This window comes from Telmatherina bonti, assembly GCF_933228915.1.
Source record: "Telmatherina bonti genome assembly, chromosome: 12".
NCBI classification, from domain to species: domain Eukaryota; kingdom Metazoa; phylum Chordata; class Actinopteri; order Atheriniformes; family Telmatherinidae; genus Telmatherina; species Telmatherina bonti.
The window spans coordinates 17,527,464-17,547,090 of record NC_136610.1 but is presented as its reverse complement, the minus strand read 5'-3'; the positions used below and the strand labels follow the sequence as shown (position 1 = coordinate 17,547,090).

At 40.6% G+C, this 19,627-nt stretch overlaps 1 protein-coding gene across 2 annotated transcripts in view; it reads right to left on the bottom strand.

Annotated features, from left to right (window-relative positions):
• The window catches only part of fam13b (family with sequence similarity 13 member B), a 73,500-nt gene that overhangs the window by 42,616 nt on the left and 11,257 nt on the right, over positions 1-19,627 (bottom strand). For both annotated transcript variants that reach the window (XM_079249730.1, XM_079249731.1), the window contains exons 2-3: positions 8,985-9,137; positions 7,546-7,759 (exon numbers count right to left, since the gene is read on the bottom strand). In XM_079249730.1, the coding sequence (XP_079105856.1) occupies positions 7,546-7,711 (166 nt within the window). In that variant the 5' untranslated portion in view covers positions 7,712-7,759; positions 8,985-9,137. The remainder of the gene's footprint in view (positions 1-7,545; positions 7,760-8,984; positions 9,138-19,627) is intronic.

Genomic DNA, 19,627 nt, shown 5'->3' with positions numbered 1-19,627 from the left:
AACATTTGTAAAGTGGATTTTTCTTGTGTCTTTTGTGTATTCAGCAGGTATTTCCACCTGAGTGGCAAGTATTTTACAGATGTGTGGTCAGTTTTAGTGGTAAATGATCTTAAATTGCTATAACACCAAGTACTGCTAAACATCAGACTGTGGTTGGATTAGTGTGTCAGACCTCGATGCATTTGTATATAAGCAAATGTGCGCATGGAGAGGCTGGATCCATTTAAGCATGCTGTTCACAAATGCAGGCAACTCATATGTACAGACTGAATGTAAACTTTTTTTTTTCTTACCATATCAAAACCTAAACAGATTTGTACCACAATACAATTATAACATCAAATTGCAAACACAAGAAATACAATAAACGACATGTTAAATGAACACTCGATGAAACTCAGCTGGAAATGAAATAATATGTATGGGCTAGATGACCCAACTAACTTCTGAACTTTCCTCTTATCGTTTTGGTTGAGAAATGTATGATTTAAACTCCACCAGGACACAGCTTACGTAAGCGCAAATGAAAAACAGAAGTACAAAGATACAAGCGTTTGTGTGTGACCAGAAATGCTTTTTGTTTTTTTAAACTGTGGCTACCTCCTTTATCAGTACAAACAACAAAAGCACGCCACTGGCAGTTATCAGACTGATATGTGACAACGTCTCTGACTGATAACGATGGAAGGATAAACTGATCACATCAGCATGTCCTGTCATCTTCTTTTACTTCCATAAAGTGCTATCAGTCCATCTCTAACCACGCTATGGTGGTGTTATGTAACAGCTACAGCTTCTACCATGGAAACAAATTAAAATATTTATTTGGTTGCTAGTCCATGTCAGCATTGAAGTATTGAAGAACAACAATGGTTAAATCAGACCAAATGATTCTCTACAACACCTAGTTTGGGAAATGGCTGCATATTTTGTTACACTGTCTTAAGTATTAGTTACTTCAAATGATGCAGAAGGACAAATTTAGATGTAAAATGCAACCCTCAGTATTTAGGTGATGATGTTGAGGCATGTGGATTATGAAACTTCTTGGTGGCGCCTCCTGTATCCTTTTCACCTCGTGATCTCCTATCCAAGAACAAGCCAGTTAACACACTGTTCAAGTCCACATGTGTAGCAGGACTCCTGTGGGACATATTCCCTTTTATAGCCCTATAAGTAATACAGGGTAGCTGCAGAGTGACGGCACTTGTGAAAAGAGTTAAATCAAACTAAATTAAATTAAGCAGGCTTTCTCTGATGTCTCAGTGACTTTGTGGATTATCGCCTTGCTCAGCTGTTATCCAAAAACAAAATCTACCAGGACAGTTGATCCCTATCAGAGCTACGGCATGAGATGCCTCGGTATGTTCTGCTTTTCATCACTAATTTCTATCAAAATAACAAACTCACAACACTGCCCTTTTAATCAAACCCCGGGCATCACACACAAAACGAGGGAGATTAAGGCCCTTTCATGAACTGAATAACTTCCTGACAGCCAGTGCTGCTATAATTAATGCTCCAGCAGAGACCCTGCAGGATTACAGGCTTGTTACATAACTTCACACTGTTGTGCAGCTCCTGGGTCACACAAACCCCCAACCTGATTCAGTCCTTACTTAAGGGGATTTCAAGACACTTTGTTCCAAAGGACTGAAACGTATGTACATTAATGTGACACGTTTTACAAAACAGTACGTTAGTGTTCCAAATGATTAGAAAACACGATGATAAAGAAAAGGGAATAACAACTTCCATTGGTTAATATGTCACCTCAGATTTGTTTTAGAATCGCACAGCTGATTGAAACATCCATCACGTCTCTGTAATTTAGTTGCTGGAATTCTCTCTGTGTTTGGAACCCTTTTTAAACACATTGCACAATTTCAAGATTTAAAGATAATGTAAACAGAAATATGTTAAATATTATGAAAATGTCTTAAAATGATTTTACTCGGCACACACAACACATCTTTAGCAGCTGGTCTGTGTTGCGAGGGGTCTGGTTGATGAGCTTTTTGACATGAAAAGCCTGACACAAACTGTGCTTTTATGACCAACAACAAAAAAAAATATATATATATATCTCCCCAAAGGATGCACATTTCTAAATCTTCAATGAAAATGGTGAGAAAGGAAAAAAAAAAAAAAAACGAGGAAAAAAAAAAAAAACAGTACAAATGCATGTTTTCCTGAATTGCTTTTTTAAACAAACTGATATATCAGTACGCTTGAAGTTTCTGCTTTAAAATGGTTGTAGAGAAATGATCCAGGGGATCCAGGTGAGCCGTCACCTTATCGTGGTGGAGGGGTTTGTGCGTCCCGAAGATCCTAGCAGCTATGTTGTCGGGGGCTTTATGCCCCTGGTAGGGTCACCCATGGCAAACAGGTGTCTAGGGGAGGGACCAGACCAAGCACGGCTCATAGACCCCTATGATGACGACCAACCTGGGCAATAATGTTCCCTTGCCCGGACGTGGGTTACCGGGACCCCCCTCTGGAGCCAGGCCTGGAGGCGGGGTACGAGAGCGAGCGTCTGGTGGCCGGGCCTTCGCCCATGGGGCCCGGTCGGGCTCAGCCCGAAAGGGTTACATGGGCCCCGCCTCCCGTGGGCTCACCATCTGCGGGAGGAGATGTAGGGGTCGGGTGCAATGTGAGCTGGGCGGCAGCAAGGGGCGGGGACCCTGGCGGTCCGATCCCCGGCTGCAGAAGCTGGCTCTAGGGACGTGGAACGTCACCTCTCTGGTGGGGAAGGAGCCTGAGCTGGTGCGCGAGGTTGAGCGGTTCCGACTAGATATAGTTGGACTCACCTCGACGCATGGCTTGGGCTCTGGAACCAGTACCCTCGAGAGGGGCAGGACCTTCTTCCACTCTGGAATTGCTCATGGTAAGAGGCGCCGAGCTGGTGTGGGCATTCTCATCAGCCCCCAGCTTGGTGCCTGCACGTTGGGGTTTACCCCGGTGGATGAAAGGGTAGTTTCCTTCCGCCTCCGGGTGGGGGGACGGGTCCTGACTGTTGTCTGTGCTAATGCACCGAACAGCAGTTCAGAGTACCCACCCTTTCTGGGGTCCTTGGAGGGAGTGCTGGAGGGTGCTCCTTCTGGGGACTCCATTGTTCTGCTGGGGGACTTCAATGCTCACGTGGGCAATGACAGTGAGACCTGGAGGGGAGTGATTGGGAGGCATGGTCCCCCCCCTCTGAACCAAAATGGTGTTTTGTTATTGGACTTCTGTGCTCGTCATGGATTGTCTATAACGAACACCATGTTCCAGCATAAGAGTGTCCATATGTACACCTGGCATCAGGATTCCCTGGGCCGCAGTTCAATGATCGACTTTGTAGTCGTATCGTCGGACCTGCGGCCACATGCCTTGGACACTCGGGTGAAGAGGGGGGCGGAGCTGTCAACTGATCACCACCTGGTGGTGAGTTGGCTCAGATGGTGGGGGAGGAAGCCGGTCAGAGCTGGCAGGCCCAAACGTGTTGTGAGGGTCTGCTGGGAACGTCTGGCTGAGTCCCCTGTCAGAGCGAGCTTCAACTCCCACCTTCAGCAGAGCTTCGAACATGTCCCGGGTGAGGCGGGGGACATTGAGTCCGAATGGGCTGTGTTCCGTGCCTCTATTGCTGAGGCGGCCAGCCGGAGCTGTGGCTGCAAGGTCGTTGGTGCCTGTCGTGGCGGTAATCCCAGGACTCGTTGGTGGACACCAGCAGTGAGGGATGCCGTCAAGCTGAAGAAGGAGTCCTATCTGGCCTTCTTGGCCTGTGGGACTCTGGAGGCAGCTGATGGGTACCGGCGGGCTAAGCGGCATGCGGCTTCGGCCGTTGCCGAGGCAAAAACTCGGGCATGGGAGGAGTTCGGCGAGGCCATGGAGAAAGACTTCCGGACGGCTTCGAGGAGATTCCGGTCCACCATCCGGCGGCTCAGGGGGGGGAAGCAGTGCTCATCAATACTGTGTACAGTGGAGATGGGGTGCTGCTGACCTCAACTCGGGACGTTGTGGGTCGGTGGAGGGAATACTTCGAAGACCTCCTCAATCCTACCAACACGTCTTCCCATGAGGGAGCAGAGCTGGTGGACTCAGGGGTGGACTCTCCTATCTCTGGGGCTGAAGTCGCTGAGGTGGTCAAAAAGCTCCTTGGCGGCAAGGCCCCGGGGGTGGATGAGATCCGCCCGCAGTTCCTTAAAGCTCTGGATGCTATGGGGCTGTCCTGGCTGACACGCCTCTGCAGCATCGCGTGGACATCGGGGGCAGTACCGCTGGATTGGCAGACTGGGGTGGTGGTCCCCCTTTTTAAGAAGGGGGACCGGAGGGTGTGTTCCAATTACAGGGGAATCACACTCCTCAGCCTCCCTGGTAAGGTCTATTCAGGGGTCCTGGAGAGGAGGGTCCGCCGGATAGTCGAATCCCGGATTGAGGAGGAGCAGTGTGGTTTTCGTCCTGGTCGCGGAACAGTGGACCAGCTCTATACCCTCTCTGGGGTCCTGGGGGGGGCATGGGAGTTTGCCCAACCAGTCTACATGTGCTTTGTGGACCTGGAGAAGGCATTCGACCGTGTCCCCCGGGGGCTCCTGTGGGGGGTACTCCGGGAGTATGGGGTACTCCGGGAGTAAGGGCGGCTGTAGCTCAGGAGGAAGAGCAGTTGTCCTTCAACTGGTAAGTTGGGGGATCGATTCCAGGCTTCCCCTGAAATGCCGAAGTGTCCTAGGGCAAGACACTGAACCCCAAACTGCCCCCCGATGTGCCTATCGGGGTATGAGTGTGTTGAGTGAGTGTGTGTGCGAATGGGTGAATGTGACAAGTAGTGTAAAGCGCTTTGAGTGGTCTGTATGACTAGAAAAGCGCTATAGAAGTACAAGTCCATTTACCATTTACCCCTTGTACGAGCTGTCCGGTCCCTTTACGACAGGTGTCAGAGCTTGGTCCGCATTGCCGGTAGTAAGTCGGATTCGTTTCCGGTGAGGAAACGGTGAGGGTTGGACTCCGCCAAGGCTGCCCTTTATCACCGATTCTGTTCATAACTTATATGGACAGAATTTCTAGGCGCAGCCGAGGGGTTGAGGGGATCCGACTTGGTGGCCTCAGGATTGGGTCCCTGCTTTTTGCGGATGACATGGTCCTGTTGGCTTCATCTGGTCGTGATCTCCAGCTCTCGCTTGAGCGATTCGCGGCCGAGTGTGAAGCGGCTGGGATGAGAATCAGCACCTCAAAATCTGAGACCATGGTCCTCAGCCGGAATAGGGTGGATTGCCCTCTCCGGGTCGGGAGTCAGGTCCTGCCTCAAGTGGAGGAGTTTAAATATCTCGGGGTCTTGTTCACGAGTGAGGGAAGGATGGAGCGTGAGATCGACAGACGGATCGGTGCGGCGTCTGCAGTAATGCGGGCTCTGCGCCGGTCTGTCGTGGTGAAGAAGGAGCTGAGCCAGAAGGCGAAGCTCTCGATTTATCAGTCAATCTACGTTCCTACCCTCACCTATGGTCATGAGCTGTGGGTCGTGACCGAAAGAACGAGATCTCGTATACAGGCGGCTGAAATGAGTTTCCTCCGCAGGGTGGCCGGGCTCTCCCTTAGAGATAGGGTGAGGAGCTCAGTCATCCGGGAGGGGCTCAGAGTAGAGCCGCTGCTCCTTCGCATCGAGAGGAACCAGTTGAGGTGGCTCGGGCATCTGGTCAGGATGCCTCCTGGACGCCTCCCTGGTGAGGTGTTCCAGGCACGTCCCTCGGGGAGGAGACCCCGGGGAAGACCCAGGAAACGCTGGAGGGATTACATCTCTCGGCTGGCCTGGGAACGCCTCGGGATCCCCCCCGCAGAGTTGGCAAATGTGGCTGGGGAGAGGGAAGTCTGGGCTTCCCTGCTTAGGCTGCTGCCCCCGCGACCCGACCCCGGATAAGCGGCAGAAGATGGATGGATGGATGGATGGGAGGGAACAGGGAGAGCCGGGCACACTTTTGTGGGTCACTCTCCAAAGCGTTCTGTTCTCTGTGCTCAGCTGCAGTTAGCAGAAATGTTATGCAATGAAAAAGGAAGCCGACCATGTCTGCTGGTGTCAAAACAGTTTCATCTTACAAATTGGATCTTTGTAAACAGCATATCTTGATCCGATCATGATGTAACATTTATCATCACAGGTCAACAGCCAGTAACATAGCCATGTTCCTAAATATATGTCAGACTCACTGCCATGGCTGGTATGTGCCCTTTTGACCACTGAGGTCTACAGATGGAGCCCTGCTGGTTACTCTGGGTCACAGTCAATGACCATAGATAAGCAACCTTTTACTATAAGACCCCAAAAATAGTGAACACACTACAGTTTTAGTGTGTTAAAATATTGTAATTTTTTAAAATATTTATTTCTATTTAGTTTTTTGGGGGGGATTCTGATCCTTTAGGCTCATTCTGCTACATACATGTGAACTATTGACAGCTGATACTGATAAAATATTAACCAAGTATGCAAAGGTAGTAGATTGAGGATGAAAAAACTGGGGGGGAAAAAAAAAAGAAAAAAGATTTTGCTGTTCGGCCATGCGCATGAATTCATCCTTCAGCCATATGTGGATTGTCTGTGAAGGTCAGTGTCTCTCGACATTCTCGTTTCCTTGTTATTTCGGAACTTTTCCAGACAATTTAACAAATAAAACTGGCGTTGCATCTTCATTTCTCCAAGACAAATAACGCAATGAAACCGAAGAACAACTGAGAACTATAACTTAAGTGTAGCATTGCAGAAAAGCACCAAGCACATGCTGCACACCAGGTTTCCTCCTTTTTCTTTCTGTACCCCCAGATTTCTACACTGGCAAACTATGTCCCCTTGCATGGGTGTAGACTGAAGAATCAAAAGGACACAAAATGTTTGATGAAAGTACATACGTTGATTTGATGACTTTCAGACATTGTCCCTTGCTGATTTTACATGGACTATCGCTTGTTGCAAAGTTTCTGTTTTCCTTGCAGCTATGTCAAACCTTGCATTTAGCTTTCAGGGTATAATCGGGACTCCTCTGCTCCTGTATGTACACAACAATCCTCTGCTTGCATTACAACTGATGTTTACCCAGTCATTGCTTCACTGACATTATCAGCTACATGGTTATGTAGCATAGAGCAAAATAAAACAACAAACAGACAAAAACCTGAGTGGCTCATCATTCTATTATACTATTTAGAGGAAAATAAACAACTTCAGAGATGCTTTCTCGCTTCTGTCAAGTAAATAAAAAGGTTGAAATATAACTTCCTTTTGTTCAGCTGGTTACCACTTTGACCCTTTATATTGCTGAGTTGGTATTTCAGTACTCAGTAAACCATTTAGCCTCTCAGTTCCTATTGATAATTTAGCTCAATTTAACAAGCAACTCAGATAGTAAAGATTTAAAGTCGTGCCTTGTATCTATAACACGCTTATGTATCCAATATGACATGCTAAATACTCTGTTTTTGAATATTTACACAAATAGGACAGATATGTGTGTGTGTGTGTGTGTGTGTGTGTGTGTGTGTGTGTGTGTGCGTGTGTGTGAGCGCATCACTATTGCTTACCATGCTCCTCAATGTAGTCCACAATGTGTTTCACCAGTGCAGGAACTTCTTGGCCGCTGACAGTGTGTGTACGCGTCACCTCATCCAAAGGAACTCCAAAAACCCGTGTGGTGCTGGCTGAGCTCCCACCCTCGTTGCCTGGCAACAGAGACACGCTCTTCCTCATGGCCTCCTCTTCCGCCTCCTCCTCCTCACCACAACCAAGACCTCACGTCTTCCAGAAGAAGAAAAAAGGAAGGGATATCAAGCAAAAAGAGAAGATGGACAATGAGTGATTTGCAGATATTATCAATCTTTGTTGTTCATAATAAAGATATAAAAAAATAAAAAATATTTTAAAAAAAAGGGGGGGGGGGGGGGGGGGGGGTCCTCCATGAGTAACACTACAACTCAAAATAAAGTGTCTGCCCCTACACATTGTTACATGCCATGGAGTATGTGCAGCATCAGCACCACAGCTATCTGAATAGTCATTTGTACCTTCCTCCCTAACCAGTAAGAAGACCAGGAAGAGTTTTGAAGTGGTAAAACAGTACATTAGGGCTAAATAACAAACACAAACAAAGCTTAATTGCATCATCTACATTTTAACCAGCTTCAATATATTGATATATTTCAAATGTATTGTATAAAGTTTTAACTGTAAATATTGTTTTTCCAAATAGATGAAATTTTAGTTGTCATATCAACATAAATGGAAAGAATAAATATTAGGAAAAAAAACTGCATTTAGTTACAAATAAAACCTGTTTCAAAGCCTGGAGTTTGTCTGAATGTTTAATAAATCCCTGTGAAATAAAGCAAACTTCTGCTTTAAGAATGTGTTGTGTTCATGTCAGTCTGGACTTTAACCCTTTCAAACATAGCAAAGATAATAAAAATCCTCTTTAGAAGTGAACTGTTGTATGCTCATATTAAAAGCCAGCAGTGCAGTGAATCCCCCCTGAGTAAACAATGTAGTTAACTGCATTGCATCACCTGGAACTTGGTTAGTTGGGTCCGACTTGTTTAGCATAATGACAAATAGTGGCTTTGATAAGAGCTTAACCCAAACTCAACACTACATGTGCTGTTTTCTCTGTGAAGGATTGAATAAGAACTTGAATTCTTGTGAAATGTTAAAATGATGAGTCAATAAAAAGAAAAAAGTTCCACAGCAAACTCTGGACAAACACTACAAGTAATCTTTTACTGAAAACTATGGAAGATAATAATTTTATAAAACTAAAATGCACCACCGACTGTAAAGTGCAGTGCCGAACAAAACTAATCTCATAGTGGAGAGAGTTCAGAGCAAAAAAAAAAAGAAAGAAAAAAAAAAGAAAAAGAAAAAAACAAACATTGTATATCTTAAGTTAACTATAATAAAAATGAACATTCAGGGGAAAAAAGGTCACAGTTGTGTCTCTGTGTGTATTCCTTTGTGTTTGTAAACTCACCGTGTAGCAGTGAAAGTGTGTCCTATCCGCTCCTCCCCTAGCCAGTGAACCACTGAACCATCTATGGTTGCTTCAGGTTGTGGCAGAAGATGAGCCGGTAGTTCCTCATTGACAGACCGCTAATCCCTCTTGCAGGATTCCCTTCTAGCTACACTGAGGACAGAAGAGAGAAAATGCAAAGGAGAGGGACAAAAGAGAGGGTGAGGGTAGAGATGGGGGTAAGGACAGAAAATATATTTTAATCAGATGCAACAGTAAACAATGAATGAACAAACGAATGTATGAATTATTGTTTGAAATAGTATCACCTTCATAACATCTCCTTTTCTGAACAATCACACACACACACACACACACACACACACACACACACACACACACACACACACACACACACACACACACACACACACACACACACACACACACACACACAAGAAACTCCACAGAAAATATATCAAGTAATCAAATTCAATCTAAATCAATATCAGGGTCAGAATTCAGAAAATGAAGCTGTTTTTTTTTTGTTTTTTAAAAAAAAATCATTTCTAGTGCTTCAACTATTTCTTTTTTCTAGTTATCTCCCAGTCATCCTCATCCCTCTGTACTTTCCAATGTTCTGAGGCTCTGAGCAAAAGTCTGCAGGAGGACTGGATACAATAATTAAGTTGACAGATAGAACAGAAAGCCTGATCAGCACATCTTTGCATGCTCATGTGCACTGCCTGTCTTGTGTAATCTGTGAGGGTTAGATGCAAAGATGCAACTACACAACATGACTGAATATGACTTTCCTTGTTTTGGCAGACATTTTAAACAAAAACAGATTTTATAATATCAAGCATGTTAACTCACTTGAACATGCATGTGATGAAGACAGAAGCTGTCCTCTGAAACCATCTCTGTGTTAGATAGTCTATGCAGAAATTTTGCCATGCATAATTCATTATCAATATCACTGTTCTAACTTTGAGGATATTCTGAGTTCAGAAAAAGAATAAATATTAATAAAGGTAAAACCATATAGCTAGAAAATAAAACAAAGTTGTTGGAGGTTAAAAAAAACTGCTCATATCAAGAGAATCAGGGACAGAAACTGTCATATCAAGGCTAATAACAAGAGCATCTCTCAAAAGTGCCCACTGCTTTAAAACTATGTTTAGCTAGTTCAGATGAGCAAGTATTTGATAATACAAATGCATCTTATGAAGGAGCTTTTAACCTACGACAAATAAATAAAAATCCTGTGTTACAGTGTGGAAAGTGGAAAAGGTGAACTCTGCAAAGCCTCAAACATTTTACATATAATCAACATGCTAGAAAATAATAAAATGCTGTTTCAACTTCTAGAGTATATAAAACACAAATCTTTTTCCACAAGCTTTTAAGCATACTAAATGGCCTATAACCAGGTTTTATGGATCAATACTGATCCAGACGTTTTCTATTATATTTATCTGACAAAACAATGTTTCCTCCTAACCAGCTAAACACAGACATGGCAACGTATGTCAGTGAGAGAAAATTACTGAGGTATTTTAAGTTTAGTTTCATTATACTGGAAACTGCTGTTATGCAATATCAGTGTGGAAGACTAAGCAAAAGATGTGACATTGAAACAAAAACTTAAAAATCTCGTGCTAATGTCAAAGCCATGTTTGTCCCTGCTTTTACTGGTTAGTTTTAGAAACTGGAGTTCCATTTAATAGAACGCAGCCCTTATCAAAACATCTTTTATTACCCTATTTTTTGGCTAAATGTCTATAAATATTGTACATATCGATGCTGCAGTAATAATTAAAACTATCTATATATTTAGCAGCCTTACTTCTAAAGCAAGCACACTTTTATGAAATAAGAGTATTTCATGCTGAATATCAAATTCAAATAATTGCTTTTTTTCCAAGTTTGTATAATTAAAGTGATTAAGCTTAAACACCTTCTAATATCTTTTTTTTTTTTTTGTAACAGTACAAACGTCTTAAAACAAAAATCAAGCCAATAATTATTTGGTAGCAGATTTTTTTTTTTTTTTTAAATGCTGACTTTCCATTTCCAATGTTTGGTTTTTACTAAATCTTATTAAGTAGGAAATCAAGAGTCTTATGTTGACTCAAAATTATTTCCAAGTTAAAGGCATTTTTCAGTCTCTGTTCCTTCCGAAACAGGCTGATTTGGCACTTCCAATATGTAAGCCTCTTTAAAAGCTAAAGAAAATCCTCCTATGCCTGATGAAATTCTCATACTGGGTCAGAGCCCTTACTCCTGAAAATAAAAGTGGTCCCACAAGCCAGACGGCTTTGTTCTTAGCAAACTAAGCTGGTAAGGAGCCTTAAATACAAAATACTTTTGAATATTTTCTAATGATTACTGCTCCCACAGGCGAAGTGGCCCAAACAGCACAGTAGCAGAACTGGGCAGTAACAGGGACAGCACACTCAAATATTATCAAACAGAAGAAAAGTACGACCAGGTCGCTGACCCACAGAGATTAGAGAACTTTGTATTTATGAACCAGTGACTTATCTGCCATTAAACATGACCCTAAAAGGCTTGTGCAGTGGTGGTTTAGTGAGTACTGGAACAGTGGACAAACACTGTTCCATGCCCCTTAATCCCAGACATCATGTTTGACAAACTCATGCTCAACAAAGGACATTGTTAAATGGAAAAGTGAAAAACTGAAGTTCCAGTGCTGAAGAAGAGAAAGACAAAAATGAGATGTGTACCTGGGACGTCTCAATAGTGTTTCTTGCATCCTCTCAGATTTTAATGTCAGGGTGCACAAGACGCGCACCTACCAACATTACTGTGTAAACCACCAACTTTTTCATCTTGTTGCCAACCTCACTCAACAAGTGTCGAGACTACATATCCTGATATTAAGAAAACCATGGTTTTTAACTTTAGGAGCGAAAGGAATAAAACATTTGCCATGCATTTTCATTAACAGCTCTCCCTACAGTGAAGCCAGCAGTACATGTAAATGAGCCAACTGTGTATCAGATTTCAGTTTGTTTCTAAAAACAGTGCCAGCCCACATTCAGATATGAAGCCTAAAAATTACTCTGTGGGGCGGCAGACGTTAACAGAGGTCACCCGTTCAGTACCTGCAAAGCAACCCACACCAAACCAAAAACATTATATTCCTACTGTCATCCTCATATGTTAACTGAGGAAGTGTATGCAAATGTGAGAAAAAAAGAACAACCTTCCCCTGCTGATTAAGCTCTGATCTGCTAAATACCCTCAGCTCTATCAGAATCCACAGCACAAGCGAAGGCAAGAAGATAGTCACACAGCATTATTAATAAATCAGCCAATTTCATCCTACTTGCATCATGCTTTGATCCCACATTTGGGGAATTTTAAAGTTATTCAACTTCACATAGTTTATTAGATGCTCAGCAGTCATGGCTTATTAAAAAAAATTACTAAACTATTAAAAAAAGTGAACAGTTTGACAGGTAAATTCCTCTTTCCATTGTTTAAATCCATCAGATTTATCTGTCTCAACAAAACTCCAAGTGTTAGGATATCTTTTGGAATACCTAAAAGAATTGTAAGGTTTTTAGCTTAGGTCTGAGGTCTAACAAGCAGAAAATACAGCCTGGGATCTTCTAAACTCTCTCGTCTGGCCTGAAATTCCATGAAACCATCAGGATGAAAATGAATGCCTGGTATTTGTGCCATCTACGGTGTTGTGACCCTTGTACAACACATAGCTTCCTTGTATTCTGCAGTATGAGCATGGCATTCACATCCAAATAAGTACACACCCAAAGAAAGAAAAAAAAAACACACATGACAAACAGGCAGTGCAGAGATACAAATCTCTTCCATCAATCAGCAAACATGTGACAAAGATTCTTCTTATCAGCACTGTCAGAAATGGAATGACAACAACTTGTTGCTCCCATTACATTATTAGCTGTGGAAGGAGCACTTCCACACTTGGTTTAGCTATATTTGTCAGAAAAGTTGGAGAACTAAGCCCAGTTCTTTGCAACAAGTATTAATTCATTGTATTTTAACATAAGTAATATTATTTGGTGGGAAGGCAGAAAAACAAAACAAAACCAAAAAAAACTATAGCACTTCATGAAAGGACCTGTATCCAACTGGACCGTCCACTAGCACCTTCCTATGATGTTCTCTACTGTTTGATTTGTGCTTGTGTTGTTCTCACTTGTTTGTAAGTCTATTTGGATAAAAGCATCTGCTAAATGACTAATGAATAGAATAGAATAGAATAGAATAGAATAGAATAGAATAGAATAGAATAATGGAAGCATCTGGTATGATGTCTTTCATTTTGATTAACCTGGTAAACAATCGACAAAGAAACAAATGCAAACCGAACATGGGAAACCTTTTAAATGTTACTCAAAGCTTAGAATTTAATGGCTTTTATCTGGAGACCTGAATTTATAAAACAACACTGTACAATTTCTCATGTCATGGAAATCATGTAATTTTTTTTCCATCCAAAATTAACCGAGTTAGTCATGCAGGATAGTAACCCAATTGCAGACGCCTGTACAACAGGAAGTCCATCAATATTCTGCTAAAAATGATACCACTGTTTCATGTTGATCTAAATGGCTCCAGTGTTGCTAGCAGTACACTTCCACTTTTCAGCTGTATTGGTTTACTGGTTACTGGTTTCAATAATAAAAGGTTTACAAATGAAAGCCTTTAGTCCCACACAAAAAATAGAAATGTAACAAAAATCAAAAGCTGCACAAATACATGTGAAAACTGACCTGAAACCTGTTTTTCCACATTTTTAGATGCATTGTACCAATTCCACCTGTTGAATAGCAGTAAGCCTGAAATAGTGAAGGCTACTGATCATCCTGCCAAAACTGTCAACAGTATGCTAAACTAGGAGGGCAGTTTATACAACACTAGGACATGAAGGCAAAGGAAAACGTTTCCATTAAGTCTATCTGACAAACTATAGATTTGATAGGGTCATTATGTTTCACGATGGCTTTACCTGCAAAATAGTTCTATAAAAAGTTGTGGTTAGTAATTTACTCAAGGTTATAGTTTGAAGATGCAGTGACTTTATTACAATCTTTAGTGTAGAGTAATTTTGGCTTAATGTAGTGGAAACAGTTAATAGAAATTAATGTTGACAAAGGTGTTTTTAAAAAGTGTCTCATACGTACACTAAAAGAAACATGTAATATGTCAAGCCCTCTCCGGCACCAGCATCCACATAAACGCTTACTGAACACTAAACAAATCGAGCAACCCGAACGGACAACACCAGCAGAAAAGCAACTGTCTATCAAGGATGTTTTTGGACTGAGCCTCTTCAGATAAAACGGGGAAAAAAAGGTTTACTGCACAAAATAGTACTATCTGAAACTGTGACCCAAAAACCAAGGTACAACCTGCACCAGGGTAATATGAAAATATATATCCTTTGGACGATAGAAAATGTCTATCGTTTCATGAGGCTCTAATCGTTTATGCCATTATAAGGTGCTTTACTGCAGTATTTTACATCGGAGATGCCTTTTACAGCATGCACGCTGCAATATATAAACAAACAAGAAGAAAGACAATAGCAGACATGATTCAGAGCGGGTAATTCTTGCCAATGACTTGCCAACCAAAACGGATTAGCTTGTTCATAAAAAAAAAAAAAAAAAAAAAAAAAGGGGAAAATTTCTGTCTGATGGATGCAGTTTGGATATAAAAAGTAGGGCTGTGACGATATGCTTTTGTCCCGATTCCATTCGGTTCCGATTTTTTTGGGTGCTGATTCGATTTAAATTGTGATTTTCACAATTCTTCGATATTGCTGATTTTTGTAGTTTAAAAACAAACGAAAAAATGTATACGACTTTTTTTTTTTTTGGCTCATCATTTTTCCTAAAACAACAGAGTAGTCAGACCATCATTCTGTTGTGATAATGCCCAAGAAGAAAAGTAAAAAGATTAATGAAAACAATAAAAATGACAAAAAAAATTTTTATTATGGATTATTTCTATTTATTTGACAAAGAAAAAAACCAACATAAAAAAAAAAAAATCTATTTTAAAATTATGAGACAAAAATCCCAGTATTCGATTTTTCAATTAAATTTTCCCACCCCAAATAAAAATACTGATGTGGAACCGACAACAAACTAGCCTACAGTCCCGACAACGGACTCAGCCAAAGTAACTCATTTTATCACCTGCCCATTAATTAGGATAATGAATGAATGAATTGAGTCAACGAGCAAAAGCTGCAAAAGCAGTGTCAAGTGGTGGCAAGAGCATTCATAATAAACTCCAGATGGAAATGCTCCAACAGACCTTTACCTGTGTAACGCCATACGCCATAGTTCCTCCCGATGGAAGGAGATCACTAGTGCCGTTGCCAAGCACATTTGACAAGTAACCTTTTCTCCTTTTTTATAACCTGTCTTGTCCAGCATCTCAGCATACAGAACAGCAAATAACTGATGACTGACACAATTTTACACAAACAATTTTATATTGTTATGCATTTTTGTCATATTGTCCAGCCTTAGCCTGTACCGTGGGCTACTTGTACCATTGCAGCCCTAATTAATCCCAAACATTTGTGATTTGTTTGCAATTTTCTAGTTTTATGTAGCAATTATAGATGCCCAAAAATAAGCATTTTGGAGATGTCGACTTTTTTCTAAGTTGGTACAGCTGGAATGCCGACTACCTAACATCACCTACTTTTGACCACTTGGAGTTACGAGACAACTGGAATGCACCATTATTTGCCTATCTGTTCTTCTCCCATAATGAACTAGTAACGTTTGAACTTTTTTCATGTTTTATCACTTCCTTACGGTCACATGCATTTGCTAACTAACTAACCTCTTACTGTCAGGGGGCAAAAAACATACATGGTAACAGCAGATAAAAAGAAACATTACGGTAGGTTGTAAATGCACTTATCGGCTGATTAGATTGTGTCATATGAATTATTAATGTCTCACATCTCTTCCCTAACTGGGTATATAATGGAAAGGCACAAAGTTGTGTTTAAAGGCGTAAACATGAAGTAAATTCAATTGATATTCAACAGAGTATCATGGATGACAACAGGCAGTGATTTAGTCAGATTTATTTTATCGGCTACAAGTAATGTTGTGGTCAACACTGTTGCCTTGCATGTCGAAGGTTCTTTGTTCAAACTTCAAGGTCTGACACATTTCTGTTTGCATGTTTGCAATATGCAATATGCATGTGCTCTCTCCCCGTGCAAACCAGAAACATGTAAATGGTGATCCTTAACTGGCTCTAGGAGTGAGGGTGCACATGACTGTGTTGCACATTGGCCCTGTGATGGACTGGCAACATGTTCTATCTTGACTGATAGTAGCTAAAACGTTGACCCGAATTAGTCCAATTTTATCTTAGGATCGAGAACTAGCCTGAATGTAACCATACCTATTTATAACAGCAGGATGGAAAGCTCACGCTACCAGCCCAGAACAGATTATGTTTTAGAAAATAAAATGAAAGAAGAAAAGTTATACAAAGAGAATGGCAAAAATAAAATTAAATTTAGAAGAAAAAAACAATTAGATGAACAGAGATTGGGGGAAAAGATAGTATACGGGGTAAAGAGAGGGAGATCAAGAGCCTGTAAGCCAACATTTGCCCTTGAATCCATGGCATCTGTAGCTTGCTGCTGTAGCCTACTTTAGCTGCTCCAACCATGATGGCCCTGTCAGTGATAAATTAATAAGCACATGTCTTCGGGGGATATTTGCTTTTCCAGGCCCTGTCACCCCTTACAGTTGCCAAACATGCATAGTCTTTACTTCACCTTTCTGAAGCAATAAACCTCAAATAAACAACTACGGGATTTTTTTTTTTGTTTTTCAAGATTTTTTTTAAAATATAATTTATATGATTCTGTGTATAACTTTTTTTTTTTTTTTTAATGAAATGATTGAAATTCACAAATATACTTTCTATGCAAACTATTTACATAGTAGGTTGCATAAACTTTCTGTAAAAGGAATTGCCCTGAAGTTATTCTCCACTATTAAGCATTTTAATACGTTATTTGTGTTTGCGCTAACCTTTTAAGTTAAATTCCATTACATTTACTCAGAGACGAGTAAAATAACATCCATTCTTTGCTTCCTAGAGGGGGTGTGACTGAATTAGCCTCGAACGCCTACGGTGGAAACACAAATGCAGCTCTATGTTGGCAACAGTAGGAAAGAGAGTAGCACGTTGTTTGGTACATTTGCATCAATCTAAGTTTGTTGCCATGTAGGTTAAGTCACAGAGACTTATCTTTAATAATCTCATTAGTCTTCAAACAACAAATATTAACAATTCTAAACAAGCAGTGATATTAACAGAATTTATGATGCAAAATGTGATCAAACACTTCAACCTCTTAAGCTTCCAAAATTCGTCAAAGATGAAAATGTTGATAGTGTATCTTTCTGTAATGAAAGCTGTGCTATTGTATTCAAATTTACCAGATATGATGTAAAGTACAGTAAATTTATTAAGTTATTTATGTTTATTTAATAACAGAGGAGGTCTAAGCATGCATGATCTGTCAGGTAATTTCCATTAGCCTTGCAGAGAGTCAACCATGAAAGCGTTTCCCTTTTTCTGACAACCAGCATGTTTAAATGGCCATACAAAACATAAGTACATAAATGAAAAGCGTTACTCTAGTCATTTTACTATTTAACTCATTTAAGGATGGTGCATTTGCAGTGAATTTGGCTATACTTACAGGCATGCCAGTGGACAGTGTTAAAACTTACAAGATTGCACAAGTTTGGATGTTTTAATTTAATTATTTTATATTTGGTAAATATTTTGATGAATCCTGGAGAAAAGCCCTCTTGATATAGTTTCCACTACTGATGTATGTATAGTAAAATGACAGTAGAGCTTGATATGATTTAATTGGTATTCAACTATTTTATAACATCATCATCAATCACACATCACCTAAATGAAGTCAAAAACACTAATGACTAACAAGTAAACATGAATGTGCACATTGTAGGTTAAGGATTTCATTTTCTTTAGAAAAAGAAATGCTAAATGTGGTTATAACAACAGAGCTATTACATAAGTTAATAGTTTGAATCATTTCATAATGCAGTGTTCACAATACATTAACCTGAACACATTGGAAATAAACTGTACATTGTAACCCTCGTTGTTAACATTAGTGCATTAAAGATATAGTAGTTTACAAGGTGTCTCAAACCTGCAGGACTGTGGCCCTCAAGGACAAGAGCTGTAAGTCCTTGTCTTATAGACGACGATGTGCCATTTTGTGTTGTTTTTTAATCTTTAATCAATCTGAATCAACCCCCTTCCTTTCTCCTACTCTCGCATACAGAGAGGAAGTGAGAATTCTGTGAATCAGTGAGGAAGCTGCAAACTTCTGCCTAAAAATGACTGAAATTATACTCTGTTTACAATACAACTCTGAAACAGTAAAACAAAAAAGTTTTGTTGCATTCTGGCCTCTTGTTTACATGATCAGTGTTTTTGGTGGATAAAACTGAAAAGATTTGACAACTGCATCTACAGTGAAATATTCTTGGAACCCACGAAAAACACAGTAGACCTCCGTGTCATATTCATGCATCTGCATGTTTTTAATTCATTTAGACTGCTGAAGTAAAACCTGGTAGAACATTTGTGTTGTCAGCGAAGATGCATAGGTTACATACGCCTGATAACTAGCCGTTAGCATGCAACACTTCGGTTGTGTTGTGTTTATTAGGATGCAGCGCACACCTGGGTATGTCATTAAAGTTTTACTGCACATCAGAGGCTTGGCGCTCCATCATTTATGTTCCTATTTGCGTTTTCCCCTTCATGGAGATAATTGTCATTCCGCCGTTGTGTAAATGCTTTTTTTTGTTTTTTTTTGTTAAATATACAAAAGAAAAATCGTTGTTTGGAAACCTGTTGGTGTAAACAAGGCCTTAGAGTTCTTGCTATATACATGAGGACTCAGACTTGAGTTACACAAAACTCACAGCTTATACAAGATAGTACTAGTCTTGCCACTCCCATATGTGTGTGAGCTTGTGTGTAAACAATAGATTGAAACTGCAGTTTTGAGTTTAAACTGTCAAGTGAGCAAAAAGAAAGGCAAGTAAATGATTACCAAGGAAAGTAACACAGCAGTACAAAGTATGTCTACTGAATATATAAAGTAATCAATATTTTGCATTGAAACAAAAAAGAAGTTAGTGAACTCTGCTTCCATGTACAATTAAAATGTATTGCAGTGTCATCTAATGCATGACAGCTGAAACAGTTCTATAAAGAAATTTCCTGTTATCATAATACTTATTTATACCTACTGCAGACAAAAAAGAAGCACTCGGAGAGACAGACATCTGCCAAGCAGCTTATTTCAACCTATACTCTGAAGAATCCTTTTAATCCTCCCAGTAGTTTTTGTGTAAAGTTTCTAACTAACAGAGAAACAAATAAATGCAGGCAGAAACATAACTTCTTCTATGGAGATGGAAAAACAAATAACTAAACCTTTATTGTTGTTTTCACCTGGTCAGGTTAAACAACAATGCACATCAACATGAGCTGTAACATAAACCATAAAATATATCAAGATGAAAAGTAAATCAAGCTGA